The 25,400-nt window shown below is 39.6% G+C and overlaps 1 protein-coding gene across 1 annotated transcript; it reads left to right on the top strand.

Annotated features, from left to right (window-relative positions):
- The first annotated feature begins 2,967 nt into the window (after positions 1-2,967).
- LOC121467550 lies at positions 2,968-7,183 on the top strand. Its single transcript, XM_041709130.1, is given in 5 exon segments — positions 2,968-3,299; positions 6,699-6,736; positions 6,739-6,921; positions 6,924-6,996; positions 7,048-7,183. Coding segments are annotated over 5 exon segments (762 nt in total).
- Positions 7,184-25,400: the final 18,217 nt, after the last annotated feature.

Raw genomic sequence — 25,400 nt, 5'->3', positions numbered from 1 at the left:
TTTGAACACATTAAATTCTATTCAGAAAGCTTATATTATGAAGAATAAATTCCGTACAATATTTAAATTAAAAGTGAAAATTTGTCTGTCAAATGTCAATTATCATATAAATGATGAATACGAATAGTATCCTACATGCTGTGCACTTGTTTTATCTCTTAATCTAAATAAGATTCGACCTTTAAAAATGTCTTGTCGTGCTCGTTAAATACAATCTTCTGCGAAGGGTAAATCACAACTAATTGAGCTAAGCCTGTCCTGCAACTTTCCAAATATTTTGGCATGTAGCGTCAGTTTCGAGGGCCACTCCTAATTGTTGTGGATCTCCTTCCCCTGGACTCCCAGTTCGGGACAGTTTTGTGCTCCATTGACGGTTGGCTATGGAAATGACAAACCCAAACAAGCGGCTGGACTGACAGGGAGCAACTAGAGGAGCTCTCGGTAGAACAATTGGCTAACAGGTAACAGAACACAACTGCTGGCGGAGGGAGAGTTACCGCAGCGGCGGTTGGCTTCCGTTTCACTAACTTTCGCATTGCGCTTTTTGTGTTTTGTGTTCTGTGTTCGGTGTTCTGTGTTCGGTGTTCGGTGTTGCCTTGGCCAATTGCTGGCCGGCGTAGTTGCTGTTGTAATCCTATTAAAACGCCAGCAAGCTAGCTTTTGTGGCCCGCCGGCTGCTGCTTTTCCAGCCTGTCAGCCGGCATTGTTTGCTGTTTCATTTCGATTCGGCGAAACAAAGACTTAAAGTGCTCATTCACCTGATTTTGCTGGTTTAGTGCCGACGCTTGGCCCTTTATGTTCAGTTCGCATGTTTATTTAAACCAGAGCCGACGCTTTGCTTTGTGTTGGCTGCCCCTGGAATTGTTCGGCCCAAATGGGCCTCAGTTTAGCCGGCCTTTCATTCGGCGGCTGAGTATGTGCATGGCACACTTTTCATCCGAGTACTTAGTCCCTTAAATAAGCCCGCTGATTGATGGGGTCTGGTTTATCGCAAAACTACTGCTCACTTGGCCCGAACGAGGGGAATACTTACACATCCGGTGTTAAACGATGGGAAATCACTTAGCAATCTTTGTTCAAAATTACTATTTTCATTAAGAATTTATTTGGATTTTATAGGTTCCAAATAAAGCTGAAAATTATATGTTATAAGAAATGCAAGAAAATGTAAAGCCTTATTTAATCTACTATATTTTTATTGAGTTGTACCCTTTGTTCATAAAGTAGGTATAAATTTTGCCGCCCAAAAGTTATGTTTTGCCGGCAGTAACTGGGACATGGTGAACATTCAGCGCTAGTGAAAATGAAAAGTTCTCAAACGAAACTTGCTAGACCCCCAGACATCCTGAAGATTGTGCTTTGGAGTGAAAACAGCCCGCCCCGAACCCATTCACCTTGCTGGATGCACATAAAATCTCAAGTATTTTATGGCAAAAGCAATAAATTGGAGCATAGCTCCACTGCGTTACTTCCTCTATTTATTGCCGTTTGCATCAACAGTTTCCATATGTTGGGACCCCGATCGCCCGATATCACAGGGAGTTGCCTTCAATATCCCTCGCAAGAGCCGCCTTATTTATTGAAATATTCGCTGCTTTATTTCGCGCAACTCCTGGAAAGTTTGAAGCTCTTTCGATTCTGTCCTTGCAAGGCAAAGCCGAATCCTTGACCCCCGGGGGGAGGTTGAATGTCGCCATTTGGATGCAGGCACATCCAGACAAATTGTCGTAAAAATCGGCCGTAATCGTCAGCATCAACCCAGTCGATTGGGCACCTAAGCCCAAGAAGCCAGAATGGTTGTACTCACACCCTGAAAATTGCACTCACTCGGCCTAATAGAGAAATCGCAGTAAATTCTGGTGCCACTTATTGTGCAGATGGCCCGTCTGTGTTGCCCTAATAGATTTTTTGCTGTGGCCGGAGGAAACTCAAAACGCATATTCAAAGCCACACTGAGTGTGGTTCCAGCCTTAAACTCTTTAAACCATAAATAGCTAGAGCGGCTTTCTCATTTGCTAAGGGGCAATAAAGGGAATCGCACTCCCACCTAATGGGTTTCTGTTATCTATTGCCGAATTTCTTTCACGTCCTCAGGTGAAGTGCGATGCTTTACCCGGTGTGCAGTGAACACTAATCAGAAAGAGCGCGGAAGAAATAAATATATATATAGGTTTACATTTGCAGGGCTATGCTTCGTTTTCTTTTTTGTTAAATCTTACATGGCCAAATAACACGTCTTTAAATAATAAATAAATAAATTATGAATGCAAATAAATGTGAAGTGATATCAAAACCTAAGTAAGCTTATCCATGGTAGTGTCTTTTTTAAAAACCCAGTTTTTAAAATCTTTAACGTAATTTCATTAGTTAAAAATAATTAAATTTAATTTCAATTTAATATTATTTTAACAATGTTTAAAAAGTTTTTAAAATTATTCCAAGCAATTTATATTTTGTATATAAAACCAATGGTATTTTACAAGTGGCTTAAGAAAAATTTTTATTTTTATTTAAGAAGTTAAAGTTGCTTATTTTTTTTTTTGATATATCTTTATTCTGGTCGTTTTTAAAGCTATTTGTTGTTCGGAAAGACATGACCCACCATCAAAGCAACTGATTTAAATTTAATTACGCCGGCTGTGCTCAATCTTAAAATTCTGCGATCATGACGAGCTTCCACTTTGCTGTCAAGTGTAATTGAAATGGTTCGCCGTTCGCGACACGAATTCAATTGAAAAGGTAAACAAATCAGAAAACGGCAACGCCGCGACATTAGCGCAGCCCCATCGCCAAAAGCTGTCCAAATGGCATGAAACTATGTCGACGGCTTGGTTCCTGTCGATGATGTCCTTCCTCGTGGCTCTGGCTACTGCCTCGTAGCTCCAATCTGGTTTCGAGAGGTGGGATTGAAGCTGCGGCCGAGTCCTGCCGGAAGCCAAACGCAAAACATTTCTAATTTCAGCGCTGATGTTGATGAATGGCGATGGACAAGAGCAGGTGGCAACGGCAGCGGAAGCGCCCAAAACGCGACAACAAGCCACCCACGCCCCGCACACCCAGTCCCCACCCACAAAAGCCCCTTCCATCCACTCATATGAATGGGACACGAAGGCGACTGTGATGGGTGGCCAAATGTCAATTGTCGGGGGCACTGTTTCGCCCGCTGGGACTCCGAATGGGAACGAGGATGGCTCCGGGAATGGGACGGAGGACTTAGCGAATGGGAAAGGCCATTTGTCCAGGAAGCCTCGCGGTGACATGCGGAACAACTTTAGTCTAAGGAGTGCACAGAAAGAAAGGTAATGTCACAAGTCAAAGTCGGTATTTCTACAGGACAAATAAAAACCTGCTTATAAATTGTGCAAATACTTTTGAAATAAATACATTTTTCTCAACTTATGTTGATATTTTCTTTTAGATTTTCCGATGCCCTGATGGTAAAACAATCGATAGCACTATCGATACTATCGATGGCCGAACAATTTAGCAAATAATTATGGTACATGGTCAAAGTTAGAAAGAGATGAAATTTGGCTAAGAAGTTATAAATATGAATTCGTTATAATTTGCTTTGTTAATCAGCATTAAATAAAATACATTTAGATTTTGGACTCGTGTTATAGATATTTCGTTCTATTTTCTGTTAAGGCCTAACAATTTTTAGTACTATCCATAGTATTGATAGTGGTCACCATCGAAAGCCAAAACTATCGACAGCTATTAACAAAGTTTATCACAGGCTTTCAAAATATCTAAACCAACATTTCAATAGTTTCACTTAAAAAACTTAAATGTTTTCAATTTCAAACATAATAAATGCACTGTAAAAAAGGTTGAATAAAACTTATTTGCAAATACCAAAAATAAGGAGGAAATTTGGCTGCTCCGATTGTTCTCCGTTTACGCCTGGCAACGAAAGTTGCTCGGATGTCTTGAAATGTTCGCATGGCTTTGGAACGCATTGTTTGTGGCTATGTTATGGATTTTGGTTCAAACTCGAACTCGAACTCGGATTGGGATTCGCTGGTGGCGGCGCGTGTACCGCCATTGTGTCCTTCGACCGAGGATGGGGATGGATGGTCGTAGCCGCACCCGCAGATAGATGCCAGTTTGTCGGCAGCAATTACCGTTGATCTGGAGTGTTTTTTATCGTCACGGCTGTTATGACAACGGTTGGCACGTATTCCCACGTCCAACTCATCGCATTCAATTTGCTTGATTTCATTTCCGTTTCGCCGTGGCTCTACACGGCCTTCGTTCGAGTTCCCTTTCTCGAGGCCCCAGAGCTCCAGTGCTCCAGAGCTGCAGAGCTGGTCATTCGACAGTCCATAGCGAAACTATTTCCATTTTGATTGGGCACCCTGCTGCCAGCGGACTTTGATTTCTGTCGATGCCGATGCAATTGCAGCTTAAGTGCGCCATTTGATTTGATTTTGCCCATTTTTTGACAGGTCCTTGAGGCCCGCTGCACGGCTTCTCCGCCCAAAAAATGAAGCACCGAATTGACATTTTGTTTAATATTCTCGAGTGTGTTCTGCGCTGTATTCTCTGCCCGCCGGGAAAGCTGGCTGTCGTTTGCTGGCAGGATGTGTGTGGTGTGGTGGTGCCGACTGCGATTGTGTTTGTGTTTGGGCAGGGCCAGGATATGAATTGCCGGGCGATTGGCCATGTGTTTGGCCTGGCGCTGCATTTGGCCCTCTCGTGACACCATTTAAGGATAAGTGCTGGCGAGAAGGTATCGTGTCATCGTGCTAAACACGGTACATGCTATGGCACCAGTCTATATATCTGCTATATGTAGCACAGTAATATTATTTAAATAGCTGTGTGTTAAATGTCTTTCCCTTAGTCAAACAACTAAATAATAATTTTCGTACTTTGCCTACTTCCTTTTCGTCGGCTTAACTTAATAAACCTTGGAATATGCGAACAATTTCGAATGGGTCGACATTCAATCCAAGATATACCCGTAGCAGGTCGAGAAAGTACAAACGAGGAGAAGCTGTAAGAGCAGTGGCAGCTGAATTCCATTGTCAGCGCCCCATGCCCTAAACTATTTCATTTCGTTTAATTTGATTTATTTGCTGGGTTTTTATTCTGTTTTGCTTTTTGCTTGTATGTTGTAGCACTCCATTTGAGGCCAAAAGGAATGCAGCTTAGTGGCCGCCCACTTTCGGAAGCAGACCTCCTTCGAGCTCATAATGAAAACACAAATCCAAATTCAGTCCTTGAAGCGCCACGTCCTTGAGCCATAAAGCCTACTCTGAATGGAGAGGGAAAAAAGTGCGAATATAATTCCCAGCCAAAAGATTAAAGCCATAAATTTGGATTTGGGCATGGGAATGGGTCACAGATTCTTTGTAAGCGAAATAGAAAATATAAATGGGAGCATTGAGTATTATTTTAGTAAGAGTTGGATTTAATTATAATTTAAAAAGGTAAATGCAAAGAATAGTTAAGATGAATAGTTGAATTTGTGGTTAATTATCATGAAAGGGCAAATGGAAACTAAAAACAGATTGGTCACTTAAATTTAGCTCTGTAAATAAACAAAATATACATATGTTTATATTATATGACATGAATATAATTCATGTAAATGTTAATTCAACAACATCTTCCACTCACTTTTAAATATATATGTATAACCATGAAAGCGTTAAGCTTCAGTTGCTATGCGTAGTAGTTATGGAGGATTCCATTTCACCTCAGCGCCAAATAAATTAACCTTAAATTGCACGCAAACTTGCCTCTATAGCAGAAAACTTTCATTTCCTTCTCTGTGGGTTTTCTTTGAAATTATTGGGAGTAAAATCAATGATACCAAGCCGACTCACAGACAAGGCCACACTCACACTCACACACACACACACACGCAAATGACTTTTGGGCCGCTTAATATCATCACGCATACGCCAAGTACGCGCACACGAACAGCTCCGCCTGCTCTGCAATCTTTTCAAAAGGTTTATGGTAAAAATATTTTACATATTTTTAACGCACAAAGTATGTTGAATGTGGAGCCCGAAGGCTGAGCCGTTAAAAGGATGCTCGATAGTGGGTGTTGAGGGGGTGGTAAGACGCAATTGAACGAATCGCGAGAAAATTGTGGCAGGGTTGTGAGCCCGATAGTTGATAATTTCATTACAGTTCCCTTAAGTTTATTGATTTAGGGTTTGATGAAATATACATAATACTTACGACATTCAGCATATCGAAAGGCTAAAATAAGTAGTTTCGTTTATTCACTATTAACTATTCAGTATCTCAAGATGTGAAAGTGCTCTTGGCCTCAAGTCATTCTTGCCACTTAAATTAGTTATAAATGTGGGCATACCAAAGCTGAGACCGATGTCTGTCTTTCGGGCAGAGAAATAAAATTTCGTGGGCTTAAAGTCTTATTGATTCATATTTTACAGCCAAATGAGAAACAGAACTTAATCTAGCAGAGCTTACAATTCATTGTAACTTTCATATCAGAATGTCATTCATTTGAAAGAAACTAAAAACTAAACAAACAGGTTACAAGTTTTGATCTTGTTAAACTCCTTATTTTTTTTTTTTGAACTGGGCCATGGCTTATTGCTGAGGATGATAGTGATAAGCCAAAGAGGTCCTTACGGACCGACAGTGCGTTTTGCATTTGGGAGGCAAACTGCGAAATTTGATATTTGACAAAAATGTAAAACGCCACGCAGTACACAGGATTTTGATGAACAAGAAAATAGCCGATACTTACATACAAGCCCAAGAATGATGATCGTGATATCTGTCCCAAAGATCCCAGCTACACCAATGTTAAAGTTCCCATGTTAGGGTGTAAGATCATTAAAAGCACGACACTACTACTACTACTACTACTACTACGCATGCTACAGGAAATTACCTGTAAGAAACGTTTGAAGATAGACACACGACGATATAAAAGATGAATAGTGAAATCTCAAAATTAATCGACTACCAAAACAACGCACTGGAAGCAGCGTATTTCGTTTAGTAATATTTCCCTTTGAAGCGAAACTCTTGTTCAAAAACCTCTGCCCACAGAGTAATGTCATACACCACCTTGTGGCCACCATATCATAGCAACCTGGAAATAGATACCACCTGCCGTTAGTTTTACCGGATGTCGAAGAGGGAACAGACCCACTTTGACATTATTATGTAGCCTGAGTTTTCCTGAAGGCGAGTTGCATATTAATTCAATCAAGTTCGATGACATCACGGGGCAGCACCATCTCCTGCATAAATGTTTTCGAAACTTAACCAATATATTGCATTTTGAGAGTAGACACTATTTATGGCATTAATATGCGAATTCACACCAAGATAAATTAGAAAACAAATTTAGCAGACAAAGATTTGCAACCTGAGACAGAAAAGGCAATGCAAAATGTCGCAAAGTCTGCCCAGACTCTGAGGAAAACGGAATAGATTTGCAATTTTAATTTATAGAGTAGTTGGTAGTTTATTTTGCACAGTCAAGAAGCGAGGAGCAGGCCAAAACAGAAACATAAATCGAGGCACAGAAATATTCCGAGTGTTCTCGGGTACATTCGATCTGCATAAACAGTTTCCGTTTCCCGACGACTCATTTACATGGCAAGCAATGGGCACTCCATTTCGGATGTTATGCAAACCAAGAGCAACCTTGGCCGGGGAGTCGGAGTTCCAGGCTCTCTGTTCTCTGTTCCCTTATCCCGGATCCCGGATGCCGGATCCCGGATCCGTATCCGGATCTCACGAGTCCGAGCCCCATCAACGCGGTCGCAGTGTGGTCCGTCTGTCGTTTACATTAAATATTAACCCAAAATGTTGATAACCCGCACACATTACAAAACGTGCTGAGCAGGGGAGCGGAAGCCGCGGAAGTGGCTGCGAGAAAATACAAAATGAATTCTTTTCTGGCAGAGTTTATTTTTTTGAAAAGCGATGGGAGACGGGCGAAGAAAACCCCAAATTTTTCACTTCACTGAATTATTCATGAATGCAATTTTTGGCCACAAATAAAATATAAGCAAACGCAGACGACTTGGTGGGGGCGCTGTGAGGGGCACTGTGAGGGGCGTGGCTGCGCGGAACTGCAACTGCGCCCTGTTGTGTTCCTGTCGACTCAGACGTCGTTGCAATATTTAGTGTAAATTAAAAAGGAATAAGAAATAAGAAATAAAAGAACAAGCAGTTGCGCCTGAACTTTGCGTGAATTATGAACCCAGTTGTCGCAAATACTCCCAAGATCTGTTGTGTTTAATTTTGTGGAAAATTATAATTTTCAGGAGGGAAGTGCATTTTTAGGTGCGAAATATATAATAATAATTCAGCATATTTTGTTTGAATTACTAGATAAATTTCTGAAAGTTATTGATGCACAAATATATGTTAAATTTCGAAAATGTTTTGGAGTTTAAGTTTAAGTATCAATGATACTGAGTTTTGCACCTGAAAACCTTTCTGCAAATAAAACTCTTTTAAAAAATATATCTAAAAAAAAGAGACTCTTTGTTCCTTGGCGTGTTGCGATTTCTTCGGAAAAAATATCAATCGCATGACGTAAAGTATTTTTCCGTCGAAACTTTAGTTGGGCAACTTTGCCATCGAGCACTTAGATGGGACTTGCCAAACTTTTCGATTTTGCGGCAACTTAAAAATTTGAATTTCAAATCGCTTTTTGCCCAATGAAACCAACTTGTAGTCGCAGGAACAAGCTAGCAAATGACTCTACTGCAGGAAATGCACGATGAATGACTTTTCGGAGGCCAAACTTTCGCAGGTGTTAAATACATCTGCATTGGCAGCTCCACAAAAGCGGAGAAATCATGCACAGCGTAAGTACGTTAAGTTCTGTGGCATCAAACAACCGAGAAGAGCCATTAAAATAATCGCTGCAATAACCGCATTTGGTGCGATTTGGTTGCTTTTGTCTTTCACCTTTTCGCAAGCGGGGCACGGCAGCGTTCAAATTTGCATGCATAAGTTATGCGAAGTTGGGCTGTGGGACGAGCAGCAAACGTAACATATTGACACAGTAAACTGCTTAGATTGTCAAAGTTCGAGGGAGCTTTATGCTCCTTCCCGCATCTTCCCTCGGCGTTTAAGGTGCATTCAAGTTTTTGAGAGTGCGCGCAAACAGTTGGCCAGGTCCCAAGGGGATTGCGTTGCATATTCTCCGTCTTTGGCTCTGGTTCTGGATCTGGTCCGGCTTTTTCCGCGTGTATCTGTGTGCCAAGCATATGCACTGAGGTCCTGGCCAAGTCGGCACATGTGTGTGAGAGTGGGTTCCTGTGGCACACGCACACAGGGCTGCTGTATCGCTGGCAAGAAAGTCCCCTCAGTTCCTTTACGTTTGTATGATTTTTCGGCCAGGTTTGTTTTTACTTTCATGTCACACCAAACGGTGCTTTGGGAAAGGCCTGAGAGAGTGCCACAATTTCTCTTCCCAAAGCGACAATTTTCCCCCAATTTCTGGGTTGTTCGTTTTTAGCATTCACGAGAGAGGTACGGAGCAGGCGCAGAAATGCGCGAGAGAATGTCCCTGGGAGAGCGTCGTGATATGGTGGGACTTTCTCGTTAAAAATGTGAATTTATTTCCCTTTTTTTTCCATGGGGAAATAGTGGTTATGGCAGTACAATATTATTGTGGAAGGCAACAATTTAAGGTAGAAGAAAGTACAAAACGACTTTAGTAAAAAAAAAAAAATTTTGTGATATATTTTATATATCTTAGTTGGACTAATAAGAATGAAATTCATAAATTTATAACTTTGTAATTTTAATACTATTAAAAACTGTTAGCTTTAAGTAATAGATTTTATTGACTGGATTATCTCATGTCAATGTGACTAGCGCAACAAAAATAAGCTTATGCTTGCAGCGCTGGAATATTATATTAGTTTAAAAAAACAGTACATTTTATTTAAACGAACCCTATAAACATTTTTTGTAATCCAGCAGGAGACTCCAGTGCTAAAGTGATGTGTGCTAAAAGCGTTACCCCTTGCAATTTTCGAAAATTCGACCTAAACTTCCCGTTGTATTCCTTACCCCACAAAGTCGGTGAATTCGCCACCCCTGAAAGTCGAGTCGTAACAAGTGCCATGCCCCAAAAACATCCCCTCGCCCAGTCGCAAGTGAGAGCCTTCAGATGAACTCTCTTGGCGTAGGTCGTAAATAGCTGCAGCTGATGCGGCCGCCAGGATGTTTGGTCCTTTGGCTGCAACAGCAACAGCAGCAGCAACAGCAGCAACAGCAGCATCAGCAACTCCTGCTGCAGCTGGGGTGTCCGGTTTACGAGCGCCCTGACCAACTGCAGCTTATGTGTTCAGGTTACTTTGCCATACATCCACCCATCCACACACACTAAAGTGAAGGGAAAGATTTATATTTTGTCACACTTACTTGGAACGGCTTTGGCTGCCACTTGTTCTGTGGTCTATTGCAGGTGGGCGAGGCACAGGGCTCCTCTGGATTTCCTTCATTGGTTCCATCGCCCTGCCATCATCATCGTCAAGTATATCGCCTGGTCGCCGCCGAGGGACTGTAGTCAGCAGCATTTACTTGCCGGCATTAATTTTCTTGCCATTACAGGTCTGGTGTGGCAACGTGATGCTCACGGCGGATGCAAAGCGAGTGCTCTAACTTTTAATTGGAACCGTGAAAACAGAATTTTTGTGGAAGTACTAATTCGAAATTGAAATAATTAAGCAATCTTTTCAGTTTCAATTTAAATGTTTGTAGTACAACCGAAATCCAATTGGAAATGTATGTAATGTTTATTGAATCTTAATATTTAATCATTAAACAATTTTATTTCGAACATTTTAAAATTGTTTTCAAACTCAATTTAAATATTTTTCCATTTGATTTTCATCGATTTTACCTCTTAGCGAGGTAAAAAAATCGTGCCGATCGCGCCTTCGACGCACAAAATTTCTGATATTAAATTTTGTGACAAAAAATTAGTAAGCTTTCAACTCAATAAATACACATTTCAAAATATATATTTTTGTTGCAGCGTGCCGAATAATTTTTTTGCTCCTCCGGCCCCAACAGCTCCAATATTATGCCAAAATTTGTTTACACTTTCACCAGCTTTCTCCGGAACCAAATGACTTTCTAAAACTTTTAGTACGCACAAACTCTTATAAAGCCGCTGTCATTTATTAATTGCTATTTTTTTCTGATTTCGAATATTGCGGCTATATATGGTAGTCTCCTTGTGATATGAAAATATTAAATTTTGTAATATTAATAATATTCTTAAAATATTTTAATAATAAATCATCAAAAATATATAATGCATTGCATTGAATATTGTGAATTAATATTTAATTTTAATATTTAATATAAAATAATTAATTCAACAGTAAGGCATTTATATTTAGAGCTACATATAATATGTGTTATCGGTTCTCCGAAATCATCATTTTACTCAGCCTCTAGCGGGTATTAAGGCCAAGTTGATAAAGGTTCGTGAGCAGGCCAAAATCATTCCCGCGTGAGCGTGAGTCACCAGAGCATCGCTGACGCATTTGAACAGAAGGCAATATAATGTGCATTTCGCCTTGGCCACTGCACCTGAGTGACTTTAAGCTGCGGCTGGCGCGACGTATGGCGCTGGTAATGATGGTTTGGCCAACGCCAGTGTGGCTGGTACAGTGCTCACTCGGAGAGTGCATTGATACCCGTACCCTGGCGACCCCGCACACGCGTTCCACTCTGCCACTTTTTATTTGCAGCTGCCACTTTTCACGTTTCCCTTTGCCGGTCCACACTTATTTTTTTTTGCAGGTGGGACGGGCAGCACATGACTCAATTATGTTGGATTGACATTTCGCAAAGGTTTTTCATCAATCAAGTGTGCTTTTTCCGATGCTGCTGCTGCTGCTGCTGCTGCTGCTTGTTTTGGTGCAACGCGGCGGATACGTAATGGCTAACAGCAATTGCTAACATTGCACTAGCAATTTATCGTGTTGCGAGCCGTTGTGTGCGAGTGTGTGTGTCTGAACGACCTGGGGAAATAATTTCAGCATTCCATTTTGTTAAATTTTTTTACCTTTCGTTGCGGGTTTAATTTCGATTGCAGCTGAGAGCCAAGCAATCTATACGTGAAATGGAGTAAGTCAGAGTAATGTATGGCTAAGTTAAATATAAGAGTTGGAAAAAGAACCACCGAATACAAGTTGATTGATTTTAGTTTACCCAATATTGGTGTACAATATTATCTGGAAATCGAATAGTAAATTTATCAAAAAAGGGTTAAACCAATGCGCACCAGTTAAATTTTCTGTTTAAGACCATTAAATACAAATGCTACCGACATATTAAAGTAACATATGAATACATAATATTGGGCCATTTGTTTGTATTGTACTGGAAATTATCGCTATCGCATTATCGTATCGGTTTTTATATAAATATATTTGTTCAACCCTCAAATCAAATTATTTTAGATGCTATTCAGAATTTAAAGTTAAAAGAGACAACATATTCAAGGACATCACTATTTCAGTTATCTGATGGCCACTCAACTACAGCGTTCCTGCTTTTTATACTCGCGCATCCAGATTTTTCTTCAAAAATTCCAAAATATTGCTCACAAACTGGTTCTAAAATTCGTCACGTAAACCATTAAAATTTTCATATTTCCTACAAATATTTGCCAGCCAAATCCGCGAAACCCTCTCCGTTGAAAACTTTGCACTGACTAACCCTTTTCCCCAAACCTCAAGTAATCCCTAACCCGTTTTCTCTGGTCTTGGCCTCAGAAAGCCAATATATTGTTACCTAAACAAACAGAAGAGGGAAACAGACGGAAGGCAAATGCAATCACCTGTAACACAAAACTGAATACACAAACAAAACAAAAGGCGAAGGGAAATATTTATGCCAGACTTTGATGTTGCCAATTGGGGCAGGCAATCGTGGGGAAAGTTGGGAAAGAAGGCCAATGGTGTAAGCGTTTCTTTTAATGCCTTGATTATGCAACAATTGAGCAGAAATATGTTAAAATTAAATGGCAACTCAAACGATTTTGCTGTATGCCCTTAGAAAACTTTTTCTCCCCGTTTATTGGCAAATTTCGCTTTTTGTTTAGCTTATTTATGCCTTTTTCTGTTTCACTTCACTTGATTCAGCTGGAAAAGGTATAAAGAGTTACCCAAAGTTTATTGTGGTCCCCTTCCAAAAGAAAACTCCGAGGAAATCTAAGAAAAGGAGTGTGATATTGTGAGTTACGCCCCAAAATGGTCGGACTCCTTTTTTCCCGTTTTTCTCTACCTTGCAATCTTTTATTTTGCTGCCTTACAGAGTAAAAATAGTGCTAGACATGATGTTTTTATAAATTTCTGGCTAAGTACATCTTACCTTCAAGCAATTACAAATAACATTGTTTATAGGTGTTTCTAGAATCTATGTTCGTACATTTGTTAGTTTGGACTATTAAAGCAATGCTGCTTTTAAAATATTTTTAGGACATGTTTTATAAAATGTGTGTCCATTGAACAAGTGTGGGTTAAAATACATTTCCATTGTTACTGATGTAAAATTATGTTTAAATTATGAAAACCGTTTTCCGTCTGTTCGAGAAAATTAGTTTTAACTAAAAGAGATTTCTGTTACGCACTGTTGAACCTTTCTAAAAGTAATATCCAATAAATAAACCAAATTGTTCGCGGATAAGCTATAGTTGTGTTCTCCGTACAATGTTGTTTTTCCTGAGAGCTCAAAGTGATAATTTCTCTTAGTGTTTTTTTGTTATCCCTGTTCTAGTCAGGACACCCACTTGCAGTGCGATTGTCTGAATGCGAGAGAGTAAATTTTGCTCACAATATGCAAATAATGCTGACAACAATGAAGGAAGTTCGGTGACAGGGGTGGGAGTACGGGGGTAGGGGGTAGGGGGTAGGCTATAGACCATTAGCATGGACTGCACTGATACACGAATGCCGGAAGATATTCAGCGAAAATATTGGCCATTGTGAGTGGGAGTTTTGTGTCTGAGTAACTAGATATGCTCGCGAAATGTGTTGTAAATGTGGGTACATAATGCAGCCAGCGAAAATGGCAACAATTATGTTATTGAGTTAGAACGGAGAAGCGTTTTCATATTTCTATTTAAAGCACTCAACACATTTTGTTTCTGTGGGTGGGAGTTTGTTTGTTACCCTCCGAAGTCTAAATGTGGAGCAAAGCTTGGTGTCTGTTGTGTCTGGTTTTTGTTGGCAGTCTGAATTTAAAAATAGCTGCAGTCGAGACAAAGAAATCCAATCTACCCTACCTGCCATCAACGCAGAACAAGAACAAGAACCCAACTTAATCGCTATTCAATTACTTTAACTTAACCACTTAATTTATTCATCGTATTACAGGTGTCCAAACTGGCAGCTCGCCCAATCAGCGTGCAAAATCCCAGCAAGTCCATTTGACTAAAAAAGGTAACGAAAAGTATTTTCCCAAACCTCTGCTGGCAAAATCTGTTACACAGGGAACATCTTTGCAAGTCACTGCTCTGTATTTTAACGAACTAATAAACACTTTTCCGTTTATTTATTAAGAAAATTAATTATTGCCAAGCAAACTTAAATTGTTTACCTATACACATTTCAGGAATGAGCAATAAAATCAAAACATACTTAGTTATATTTTGTTTTGGCATACAATTTTCCCCAACTTGAACGTTTCCTGCCATATTTATCTGTCATCATCGCACTTGTACGTTTAAAAATGCCTAATTTAAAGTATATTTGTTATTTTGCCAAGTGTACAGCGGTGAAACCCACCACTTAGCCGTCAACACTCCGCCATTGTGTGCGCCGGAGACTCATCGCTCGCCTCGGCGCCATTAATCCAGGTGAAATGAAAGGTGAGCGATTTTTCCCAAATCCAATTTGTTATAAAAAGGGAGCGTAAAAACTGAGAGCGAGCGGAGGACATGAGCCCAGCCCATTCTTGGTACTGATTTCGGTGTGTAACGTAGCGGGAAAAAGCGTTTTAAGGGCTTAAACAGCACCTCGGTCCTCGCTACTCGCAACTCGACCTCCGAGCTGTCAATCGGGGTGACGTTAAGTGCAGTTTCATTCCATTTATTTGCCGGTCTTATCGGTGCCGAGCGTCTAATGTGTCAATCCTGGGAGAGACCCATTGATTCTGCATAACTCATTGCCAATTATGCAGATGCAGTTTCCAGTCGCTCGTCAGTTTTCCGCTTTCCCGTCGTAAAATCAATAAACCCCTTGGCGGGCGGCCACTCATCAACAAAGGTCGTTAGTTTGATAAGCCCTTGGGGCCTCCCGTTTTGCACCCAAGAAGAAAGTTGCCAAAGTGTCTCGAGTGCTTTAAACTTCTTCAAACTTCTGGCCGGGCCAAGACGGTGATGCTCAGTGCCATTTCCGCGTTTCCTGGTCCACTGACTCTCAAGTGGCCAAGTCGCCCTGGCTCCAAGCGGCATTAGGCCAGGAGCAGGTGGAAGTTGCCACCTTGTTGAGTCGAGTGTGCGGTTTTTGAGCGCCAAAAAGGCCAAAGGTGAGCGCCGGGCGGAGTGCACTCAAAAAATTACCTACTTGAAATTAGAATGATTCTATATAATTTGTAATTAAACAAATTCCCTTGTGCAACGAATTTATCAATTTTTTTATAAAAACATTAATTTATGTCGGGCTGTAATGCGCATATTATCGGCAGTTGAAAGACAAAAACAGAATAGCAATAATGTGCCGATTTTTATCAAAACTAATACTAAGTACCTCAGAATTCAACAAAAAATGTGTGCAATGTTTTATCCCATCTTCTTACTTTTTACAAATGCCTACATACCTTAACCATTTTAATCCTGAACAATTAAAAATTAAATATAAATCAAAAATGTCTAAGGCTTAGATCATTTTTTCAGGTCGAACTTTATCGCCGATTTTGGTTTCAAGTGTGCGCGAGGGCCCTGCAGCCGCACTTCAAATACGACCTCTTCGAACGTTCTTCGATAAACTTAATGGCCATCGAGAGTGGCCCTGAACCGCCTGACCCCGCCCATTTTCCAGCCGCGAAACCGTTAAATGATTATGAAAATTGTTGGCAGCCAGTGACCTCAGGGGGGTGGGAAAATTGAATGGTCTGCGGACGGGCTTTGGCAGCTGCCGCAGGTCACGCCCCAACAGTTTTCGAGTGTTTTTCTTTACGTGGAAATTCGAGAACTGAACTGCCTGGGAGGAATTTTTTAAAAGCTGCAATGAAAAACTGTGGAATTATGGCTGCATCATTCAATTACGTTTAACAATGCAATTTACATATTTTTAACAATTAATCAGAAAGTAATTTAATGATAAAATTATTTATTGATATGGAAACGCATCACAAATCATTTGGATAAAAAATTATGATTATGTGCTCGTTTTTATATATGTTTTTGCTCAACTGAGTTGTGTCAAATTAAGTCCATTAAAATTAAATTGATTTGAATAAGATATCACTTCCAGTTGCTTCAAAAAATGTTTGCAAACAAAAAAAATCAAAGAATGTGCAGTGTACCTTCCATTCAAGCAAAAATGTTAAAGAAGTAAAAACAAGGAGGCCCCTTCTAACTAAATATTTTACCAGAAGAATGAGCAAGAAAGAAAACAACAATCTTGCATTTTTTAATGACAACTTTTTGCTTAAAAGTATATACCCATCTTTCTTAAGTTTTGAAGTTTTTCAACTGAAATTTCTGTTGGGCTTTATTAAACCAAATTTTATTTTAAAAAGCTTGTCTGTAAAAACGAAAAAATGTATCACTCTTATAAATAAATAATAAACTATAAATTGATTCCGAACCAATTGTATGCTTAATCAAGTACTTAAACTAAGAGCTTAAAATCAAAGTACTAATGCAGAAAAATACACACTCGAACACAGAAATATGCAATCAATTTTTATCGCCAACTTTTCCATTAACTTCAATTCGGAATCTATACACGAAAAAAGAAGCAATTTAAAATTCGTCATTGCTTTGGCTCTTCCTGTTGTTGTTCGTTACCAACAGTCATCAATTATGGCCAGGAAAGGATGGTCGGGAATAGGCAGACCCGCCCCGGGTTACGTGCCACGCCCACGCCCCTTTAACCCTCCGTAGGCCCGCTGAAAAAGTGTCACAGGCGGAAGAGTCCAACTAACTAAACTATGCAAATTGGTTATTTTATGGCCGAAACCCTTTTGTTGTTGGCAGCAGGATAACACGACAACGCGGCAGACAATGCAGCAACAAAAAAGGCAGCGTCGCAATATAATAGAATAGAATGCACTGAAAAAAATATGCGCCGAGGACAATAAAATCAAAGCTTTTTTATTAGTTTTGTTATTTTTATTATTAAGGATCTAGAACCGTTTCTGTATTGAATCGACAGCTTCGGTTAACGATTCTATTTTGGTTTTAATGTTTTGGTTCCGATTTTCGTATAGTTACATTAAACAACATTTTTAAAGGAATAAATCAAAGTTATTTTATGTGAAAGTTTTTTTTATGCAGAAAGTCGTCTTACTTTTGGCTTACTTATATTAATTAAAATAAATTTATTTATGGAAAAGGCTTCAAAACATGGCTTAAACATCGATTGAATTTGCATAGCCAAACACCCTTCGCGTTTCCAGCTTGGTATAAGCACAAATTCAAAATTAATGGATAATGGAAAATTAAATCGAATTCGGCTAAGACGTATATTTAATACCAAATCCATATATGTTTATTTATTTGTATTTTTATTTAATGTTACAGTTAGATACAAATCCAAGTTTAAATTCGGTTCAGTTTATTTCAGATTACAATTTCCCTTCTGATTTTATTTACTGTTTTATTTTTAATTTTTAATGTGAAAAACCTTACATATTTTTAATAGCAAAACTATTTCCAGTTTATTCTGTATTTTAACCTTTTTAGAAATAGATGGGATATCTCAGATACTGACTGTGATTTTTTTATAAGTGTAAAAAATAACAAAAAGGAAAAGCAAGGACAACGCCAACTAATGGCACAATTTCGCCAACTAGCTGGATGCGAGTGCGGATGCGGATATGTGAGAATTCAATGAAATGGAAACTAACAAAATCAAATTGATGGAAAAGGCAGGGCACGGATCGGTCTTTAAAGGGCCCTGGGATGAAAAGAAATCGGCGCAAATCAAACTGGGCAGCGCAGCAGCAAAAATTGGGCCGGCAAAAAAGAGAACCAAAAAAAGGTTAGCGGAAGCGCAGCGACAAAAGGGCGGCACCGGAGCTTTTCCACCGCCCATCCCTCTGGAGAACAACAAAAGATGCTGGGAAAGCCGAAGAAGTCACGACACGGAACAAAGCCTCCGCCTCGGCCTTGGCCAGGGATGAGCGACGGCAGGGGGCGGGTGGTGGTCGTGGGGCGGCGGAAGTGGGCGGTGCGGAAGGTGGGGTGGGGCGGGGTGGGGCGGCGAACTAGCCGGGCATAACTCGTGGCCAGCTTCCGTTCAATTTGAAGCCTTTTTGCTGCCCAAGTAGAAGAAAGGCCCGGGCGAAAAACAAAAGCGGAAACGAACAGTTGGCGGCCGATTGGAACAATTGCAGCAAAGGCATCAGTCATCAGCGGAGGAAAAATAATGCAAAGAAAAGCAATGCTTACATTACGCCGAAGCGTAGACACCCTTAAACATCTGTGAAAATCGGCCATAATGTACATATCCTTGAAGCTATTACCAAAACTAAATATCCTATAGATCAGCTGTTTTTCAAGACATGACATCTTTATGATATCGTTAACCGAATTTAATCAAATTCAAAGAGTTATTCTGGAACATATTATACAGTTCATATCAAAACTATAAGACAGTTCGATTTGTATACCCTTGCAGAGGGTATAATAATTTCAGTCAGAAGTTTGCAACGCAGTGAAGGAAACGTTTCCGACCCTATAAAGTATATATATTCTTGATCAGCATCACTAGGAGAGTCGATCTAGCCATGTCCGTCTGTCCGTCCGTCTGTCCGTCCTTTTCTACACAAACTAGTCTCTCAATTTTAAAGTTATATGCATGAAACTTTCCAAAAAGTTGTCTATTGCAGGTAGTATATAAGTCGGAACGAGCCGGATCGGACGACTATAGCATATAGCATAAAATTCTAATTTTGGTGTTTTTTATTTTTTTTTAAGTTTTTCGTCATATATTAATGGTTAAATATATCACAATTACGGCTTAAACTTCATAAAAATCGAACGACTATAACATAAAGCTCCCATAAAAATAAATAAAATAATAATTTAACTTTTTTATTTTGTATTGTTTTTAGAAATTCTTTTTGATTAATTAATAATTGACAGTTTAAATTAATTACGCATTTAAATTAATAAAATTCGGAAAACGATATAATATAGCTGCCATAGGAACTATCAGATAATTGAGCTGCAAATCATCATAGCTTGAAGGTAAACATACACGCAAGTCAATCATAATTTTGATGATATCAAGAATGTTTATTTTTTGAAATAGCTGCAAGGGTATATGAACTTCGGCTCGTCGAAGTTTACTTTTTTTCTAGTATTTATTCAATTTGTATCATCTAAAGGATAAAAATGACTTTTTAAGAGTTAAACAAAAAAATGTATCTTCGGCTCGAATTTACGATACCCTATAGAAAAGTGTAAAATTGAAGCGAATCAAGACGCAGCGGTGGCAAAAATTAAACAAACATAGCCGACTGCGGAACCGGCAAAAAGCGAGGAAAGCGGAAAAGGGGAAACTACTTGGCCGTCCATTGTTTGAAGTTATTATTGGTGCAGTCAATCGAATCGGAGTCCGGCAGCGGACCCAATCATCGGTCCGACTTGTTATGGCCTTTTCTCCAAGGATATCGCCCGATTTCCCCCTTTCGCTCATTTCATAAAATTTTTTGCCTCCTCAATTTCTGTTTGTCTTTCCTTTCGCAGTTGGCATGTGAGCGTATAATTTGTAAAAATTATTTGCCCTGCTGTCGTCCTGGCTGCTGCTGCTGCTTCTGCTCCTGCTCCTGGATCCTTCTCCTCTTAGCCTTCTCAACCGGATGTAAAAGAAAATATTTTTTTCATCATTGCATCATGGTTCGGGACTGAGAACTGAGGACTGGGACAGGAAACGTTGCGGTCGCCGCCTCCAGCGAAAAGGGTTTAAATTTTAAATTAAGCTCCTTTATTGACGGGTCTGAGAGACTGGGTCGATTCCCCTTGAGGTGATTGTCAGACCTTTAATTGCGCCAAGTGACCCAACGACCTGGCTTTAATTGGAGCAAAGATGATTTGCAGATCGATGCTTCGAGTGGACCATTGAGCTGGAGATGTGTAAGCATGCCCATTCACCTGCATCGAAATCCACTTCAGTTGAGAGATGATTAATAAATATTTGTATTCGTAGAGAAACTCTTATAGCAATGACATCCACTCAAACAATCTTTAATCTTTTTTACGAGCTTTAATCGATGCCAAATCCAAGCAACAGCGTAGAGAAGTCGGTCTTTTTTTTATAAAAACACTCATAAGATTTTTTAATCTGAACTTTGACCAAATATACTTAAATTTGTGGTATCCAACATATTGTTATTGAACAAAAACACCTCTTAAGAATTCGAATAAGTAATTACACTTACTAAATGTTTTCATTCGGACCGCTTCATTAATAAGACTAACAAAATAATTTAAGACCAAGTTGCAATGCATCGCACGATTTCCGGGAATTACGATTTAGTAATGCTTTTAAATTAGAAATTTTCCAAAAAAAAAACTAATAGCAAGCTGACCTTTAAAAGTTAATTAAATAAGCCGATAATATTTTTGAATTCCCCGAAATTTCTGGGAAAGTTACATTCGATTAACAACATGAAAAGAAGCAAATTTCGGCAAAGACATCTTTAAGACATCTCAATTTTTTAGTTTTATGCGTATATTATTCGATTGTTTTCCAATTTTTATAAAACTAAACGCGCAATTCTGAATTACTAAACCATTACTAATTCCGAAGGAATTTGAAAAATAAATTTAAGACTAACACAATTTACAACTTAAAAAATATAATTAAAAATCAGCAAAATTTTAATTTTGTTTCATTTTTCCCGTTTGTTCTTATGGGAGCTATATTATGTAGTCATCAGATCCAGCTCGTTCCGACTTATATACCGCCTGCAATAGAACCTAACTTTTGGAAAAGTTTCATGCAGATAGCTTTAAAACTGAGAAACTAGTTTGCGTAGACAGACAGACAGACGGACACGGCTAAATCGACTCTCCTAGTGATGCTGGTCAAGAATATGTATACTTTATAAAGTCGGAAATGTCTCCTTCACTGCGTTGCAAACTTCTGACTGATATAATACACTCTGCAAGGGTATAACAATGAATACTAAGCTGAATCCTACTCCCTATCCAAAAGTGCGAATCGTCACTACTTGTACTGCCGTCCATATTGAGAACATATCAAACAAACTATCCGATTAAAAAATATGGGAAGATTTACTTGCACATTTTTTTTGAAATTGTAAAGCAAACGAATTATTTTCGAAGACTTTTTAAACAAACTTTTGATGTAAAAATCATAGCATTTGGGTACGAAAAAAATTCGGTATGATTTTACATTACGAAAAATTGTAGGTGAAAAATACGCAGGCAATATCGATGAGGTACTGTTACGATGTTGATATTCGGCTTATATTTAAGCCAGATCTAGGCCGGGATATTTTAATTTAGGCTAAAATGAGAAATTAATTATAATTTTAAAAGCAACTGTATTCTCCCTTCTGATGAGAGTGCGCCTTTTTGCAAGAGAGCTCCATATGTTAATCTGCGTAAGGTCATCGTATAATTTGGGGATTTTTAAGTTAACTGAGTCAGGCAGAAGAACCGAGGCTGATCCGCAGCCAATTCATTACGGTCCCAGCAGTGACAACATTCCCTCCGGCCATTAAGCCAAATCGAACAGACCTAGGACGCAGAAAAAGAGCTCCGGACATCCGACAAGGGGAATCGGGAATGAGCATCGGTAATGGCGTGAACTGAGAGGGACACAGAATTTAATGCAGCCGACGGAGGACAGCCTGGCAAATGGAAGTTGGCGGCTTAGCCCGCCAAAGGCCACAGAAGTGGCCGTAATGAGAGCTGGCACATCGATGACCGTGACCGGCAAAGGACTGGCACTGATGAGGGAACAACCAAAAATCATCAGCGGACATTCTTGGCCGAAGACAGCCGCTAAGCCGTCTGCATTGAGGCCTCGTAATTGGAAATGATGCTCAAGCCCCACTCGAGTGACGAGCGAAGCATTAATGGCCTCGACTGCAGCGCGTATTTTGTACACGCAGAATAAATAGGGGAAAAGTGAAGAACGTTTTTTATTTGGACTTCTTTTTGATTGAGATCGGTGTTCGGTTTTTCACGGTGTTGTGAGCTGTAAAAAACAATGATGGAGGGGGCATTCCCCAGTAGTGCCTCTAAATTAAATAAATGTGACTGCGCTTATCGGCGACCAAGTAACTCGATCAGAAAATGGAACTCTGCAATGGCAGTTGGCTGAAGGTCTCACTCCTGCGAGCATTTTCATGCCTTGCACTGCCATTTCATCTTTTTAATTGAATTTTAATTTGTTTAGAATGCGCTTAGAGTCGACAAGTGGCCAAGAGCTACTCGTTGGCCTCCTGCTGCTGATTCCGGCTTGGACTCCGTCTGGAGTGCGGACACGCCCTCACTTAATTTACCATGCAACCCGTCCGCACCCGGCACTTCAGTTTTCGTGCCTGCACTGGTTGGTGCTGCTGGCAGTTTTTAACAAATCGATTAAATTTAATTTGTTTTCCTTGCTGGCTTTCGTCCTCGCCTTTCTTCCCTTTTCGGGCAGCTTAGTTTCTAGCAGTAATTTCATAATGAGTTGACTTTATGCGGCCCAGTCGCAGCTGCGGAGAGACTTTTCGCCCATTGCTGTTGGCAAATAAAACTGTTCGCGCCGACATTAAACGACCATGAAGTGTGGAACTAACAACGAAGTAAACTTTCAGTCGGAAATATGTGAGAAAAAAGGAAAAGTACAAAATCATTTAATTAAGGTACAGTTTATTAAATTGAATTGCAAACGGCATTCCTTAAATGTTTCTTAACTTATAATTGCTTTAAATAAACATATTCTCTTTCGCAAATTGTGCTTTCTTTTTAGGCAAAAACTTCATAGCAAAATTTTTAAGCTTAAGAACTATCACAAATTCAGGCAAATTTTATTCAATAAGTCTACCGCTTCAGGCCGAAAAGAATGAGTCGCATATTGTTTTTGTCGTTTCGAGGGACTTATTCCGAGCTCCGTCCCATCGCTGCCGGGGATTTTCCGCTTCCTTTTTGTTGACTGCTTTTATTTGGCCCATGGACAAGTTTTTCCGTTTGCGAGCATACTTACCTACAATTAAAATCCCCCGCAGTTGAAACGTGAAATTAATTATAAACAAAAATAAAGCGGAGAACGAAGAATTTGTAATTTTTTGAAGAAATCGTATTTAATTATAATAATAATAATGATATTATTCCCTGTTTTGGGAGCGAAATTAATTAAAATTTTTCGTCGTTTGTTTTGTGTTGCTCTTTTACATTGCAATGTAATGGGCTGGGTCATAAAAATTACTGAAGAAACCATGCTCAGAATTTAAAGAGAAGCTGTTCTATTAAAATATAGGGTCCGGCCGAAAGTTTACGCAGCCATTGCCAAATCCTTTCTGCAGCCTACGTTTGGAGTATACAAAATGAAACTAAAAAGCTAAAACTTTTTTGTTCAAATATTAAAAAAAAAAAAATAGAAGCTGGTGGGGTACAAAATATTAAACCAAAATGAGCCCCCGGCGATTTGTGTTAAATTTGTGCTATGTCTACAGCAAACGTATTATTTTCATTCGAAAAAAGAAATTAATTTTCCCACATAGTCTTGCTCATTTGCAAATGTGAAATCGTCTGCCATGTGTGAGAAAATGTCAAGGAAAAAAAAAAGAGACAGAGGAAAATACAAACAGCGAATTTAAAAAGGAATTTTAAAACGTTTCGCTGGCTTGCAAACAGGGCGTATGCGCACTTGCTTTTGTCATTCCCTGCATGTGTGAAGACAGAATTTCCGTGCTCTTGAGATTTTTTTAGCAAGCAACTCGCGTATTCGATGGAAATCTTGCGATAAAATGCCAGGGAATTTCCCCTGTTCGCAATGAATACATTTGAATGGCCTTGTTCTTCCTGCCGCTGTTTCAGTTTTCTGCTGCTCATTTGCATGCGGCCTTGCGCAAAATGTTTTTTGTCATTACCGGCGAAAGTCAGCTAAGCAGGACACAAAAGGATGCCAGAGACAAAAGGGTGAGCTGCATCCGTATCCGCATCCGTATCCGCAAGAATGTCAACAAATTGAATGTAATTCCTTTTAATTTCGGTGCAGTCTTAAAGTCCTTGCAGGACTCCATCCCGTCTTCATTTCGGCCGTCTTATCTACGCCCCTCCTCTTTTGGCACATGGCACGCTGTCGTGAGGCAAATTGCCCGAATGAAGTTGCCCTGCAACTCGCGCATGCCGCGTGCCATGAAATTAAGTTGCAAGCTGCAGGATTTGCTTTCAAGTTTCGCAGCATTTTCAGTGCCACATTCGTCCAGTAGTACGACCCCACTCACACTTTCCTGGACGGGACACACGCTAAGGTCCTTGGCTCCATTTCGTGGATGCTAACACGCGTTTTTGTCGTTTCTCGTCGCTTCTTGGCTGCAGTCGGATAATGTCACGCTAATGCCACCAGCTTTGTCCTGCTTAATGTTGCGTCTGGTTATTGGATTTTGCTATATACTGGTGGGAGCCCTCTTTTTACTAGGTGTAACTCGAAACGGGGCTTTGCGGAGTTGATGAAGCTTTGATCGATAGTCCGACTGTGTCCGGGCAATGGCCTCACACTATTTTGAATGGGGACACATTTTAACTTTGCATATACATTTCAAAGTATGTTAGGTTTGTCTTTTAAATTTAAATTTAATATATAATAAATAAAGCCATGTGATATATTTCGGTTTAACTTATAGCTTCTTATAAGCTTATAGCTACTTATCACCTACACTTCCAAAGACAACAGAATACCCTTCGAAAGACAATAAAAATAATTTAATGGCATTTAAAAGTTCAACCTTCGTTTAAAGACTTTTTAATTTATTTTAGATATTTCGTGCCGCACTTGAACACTACTCGCAATCCTTTGAAAGTGTTCAGCGTATTATGCATCCCCACAATAATTTTCTTGTCAACCGCACAATTTGCATGAGTCCAGAACACACCGATATGATTAATGTGAATAAATTATGCACATGCAGGGGAAAATGAAATGCTATAAAAACGCCAGAAGCCCGCACAAAGCAAACACAAGTCCCTGCGAAGAAGTCGGTGCTAAAGTGGCCAT

This window comes from Drosophila elegans, unplaced genomic scaffold, assembly GCF_018152505.1.
Source record: "Drosophila elegans isolate 14027-0461.03 unplaced genomic scaffold, ASM1815250v1 contig_476, whole genome shotgun sequence".
Lineage (NCBI taxonomy): Eukaryota > Metazoa > Arthropoda > Insecta > Diptera > Drosophilidae > Drosophila > Drosophila elegans.
Note: the sequence above shows the minus strand (reverse complement) of the source record. Positions and strands in the feature narration are given on the sequence as shown.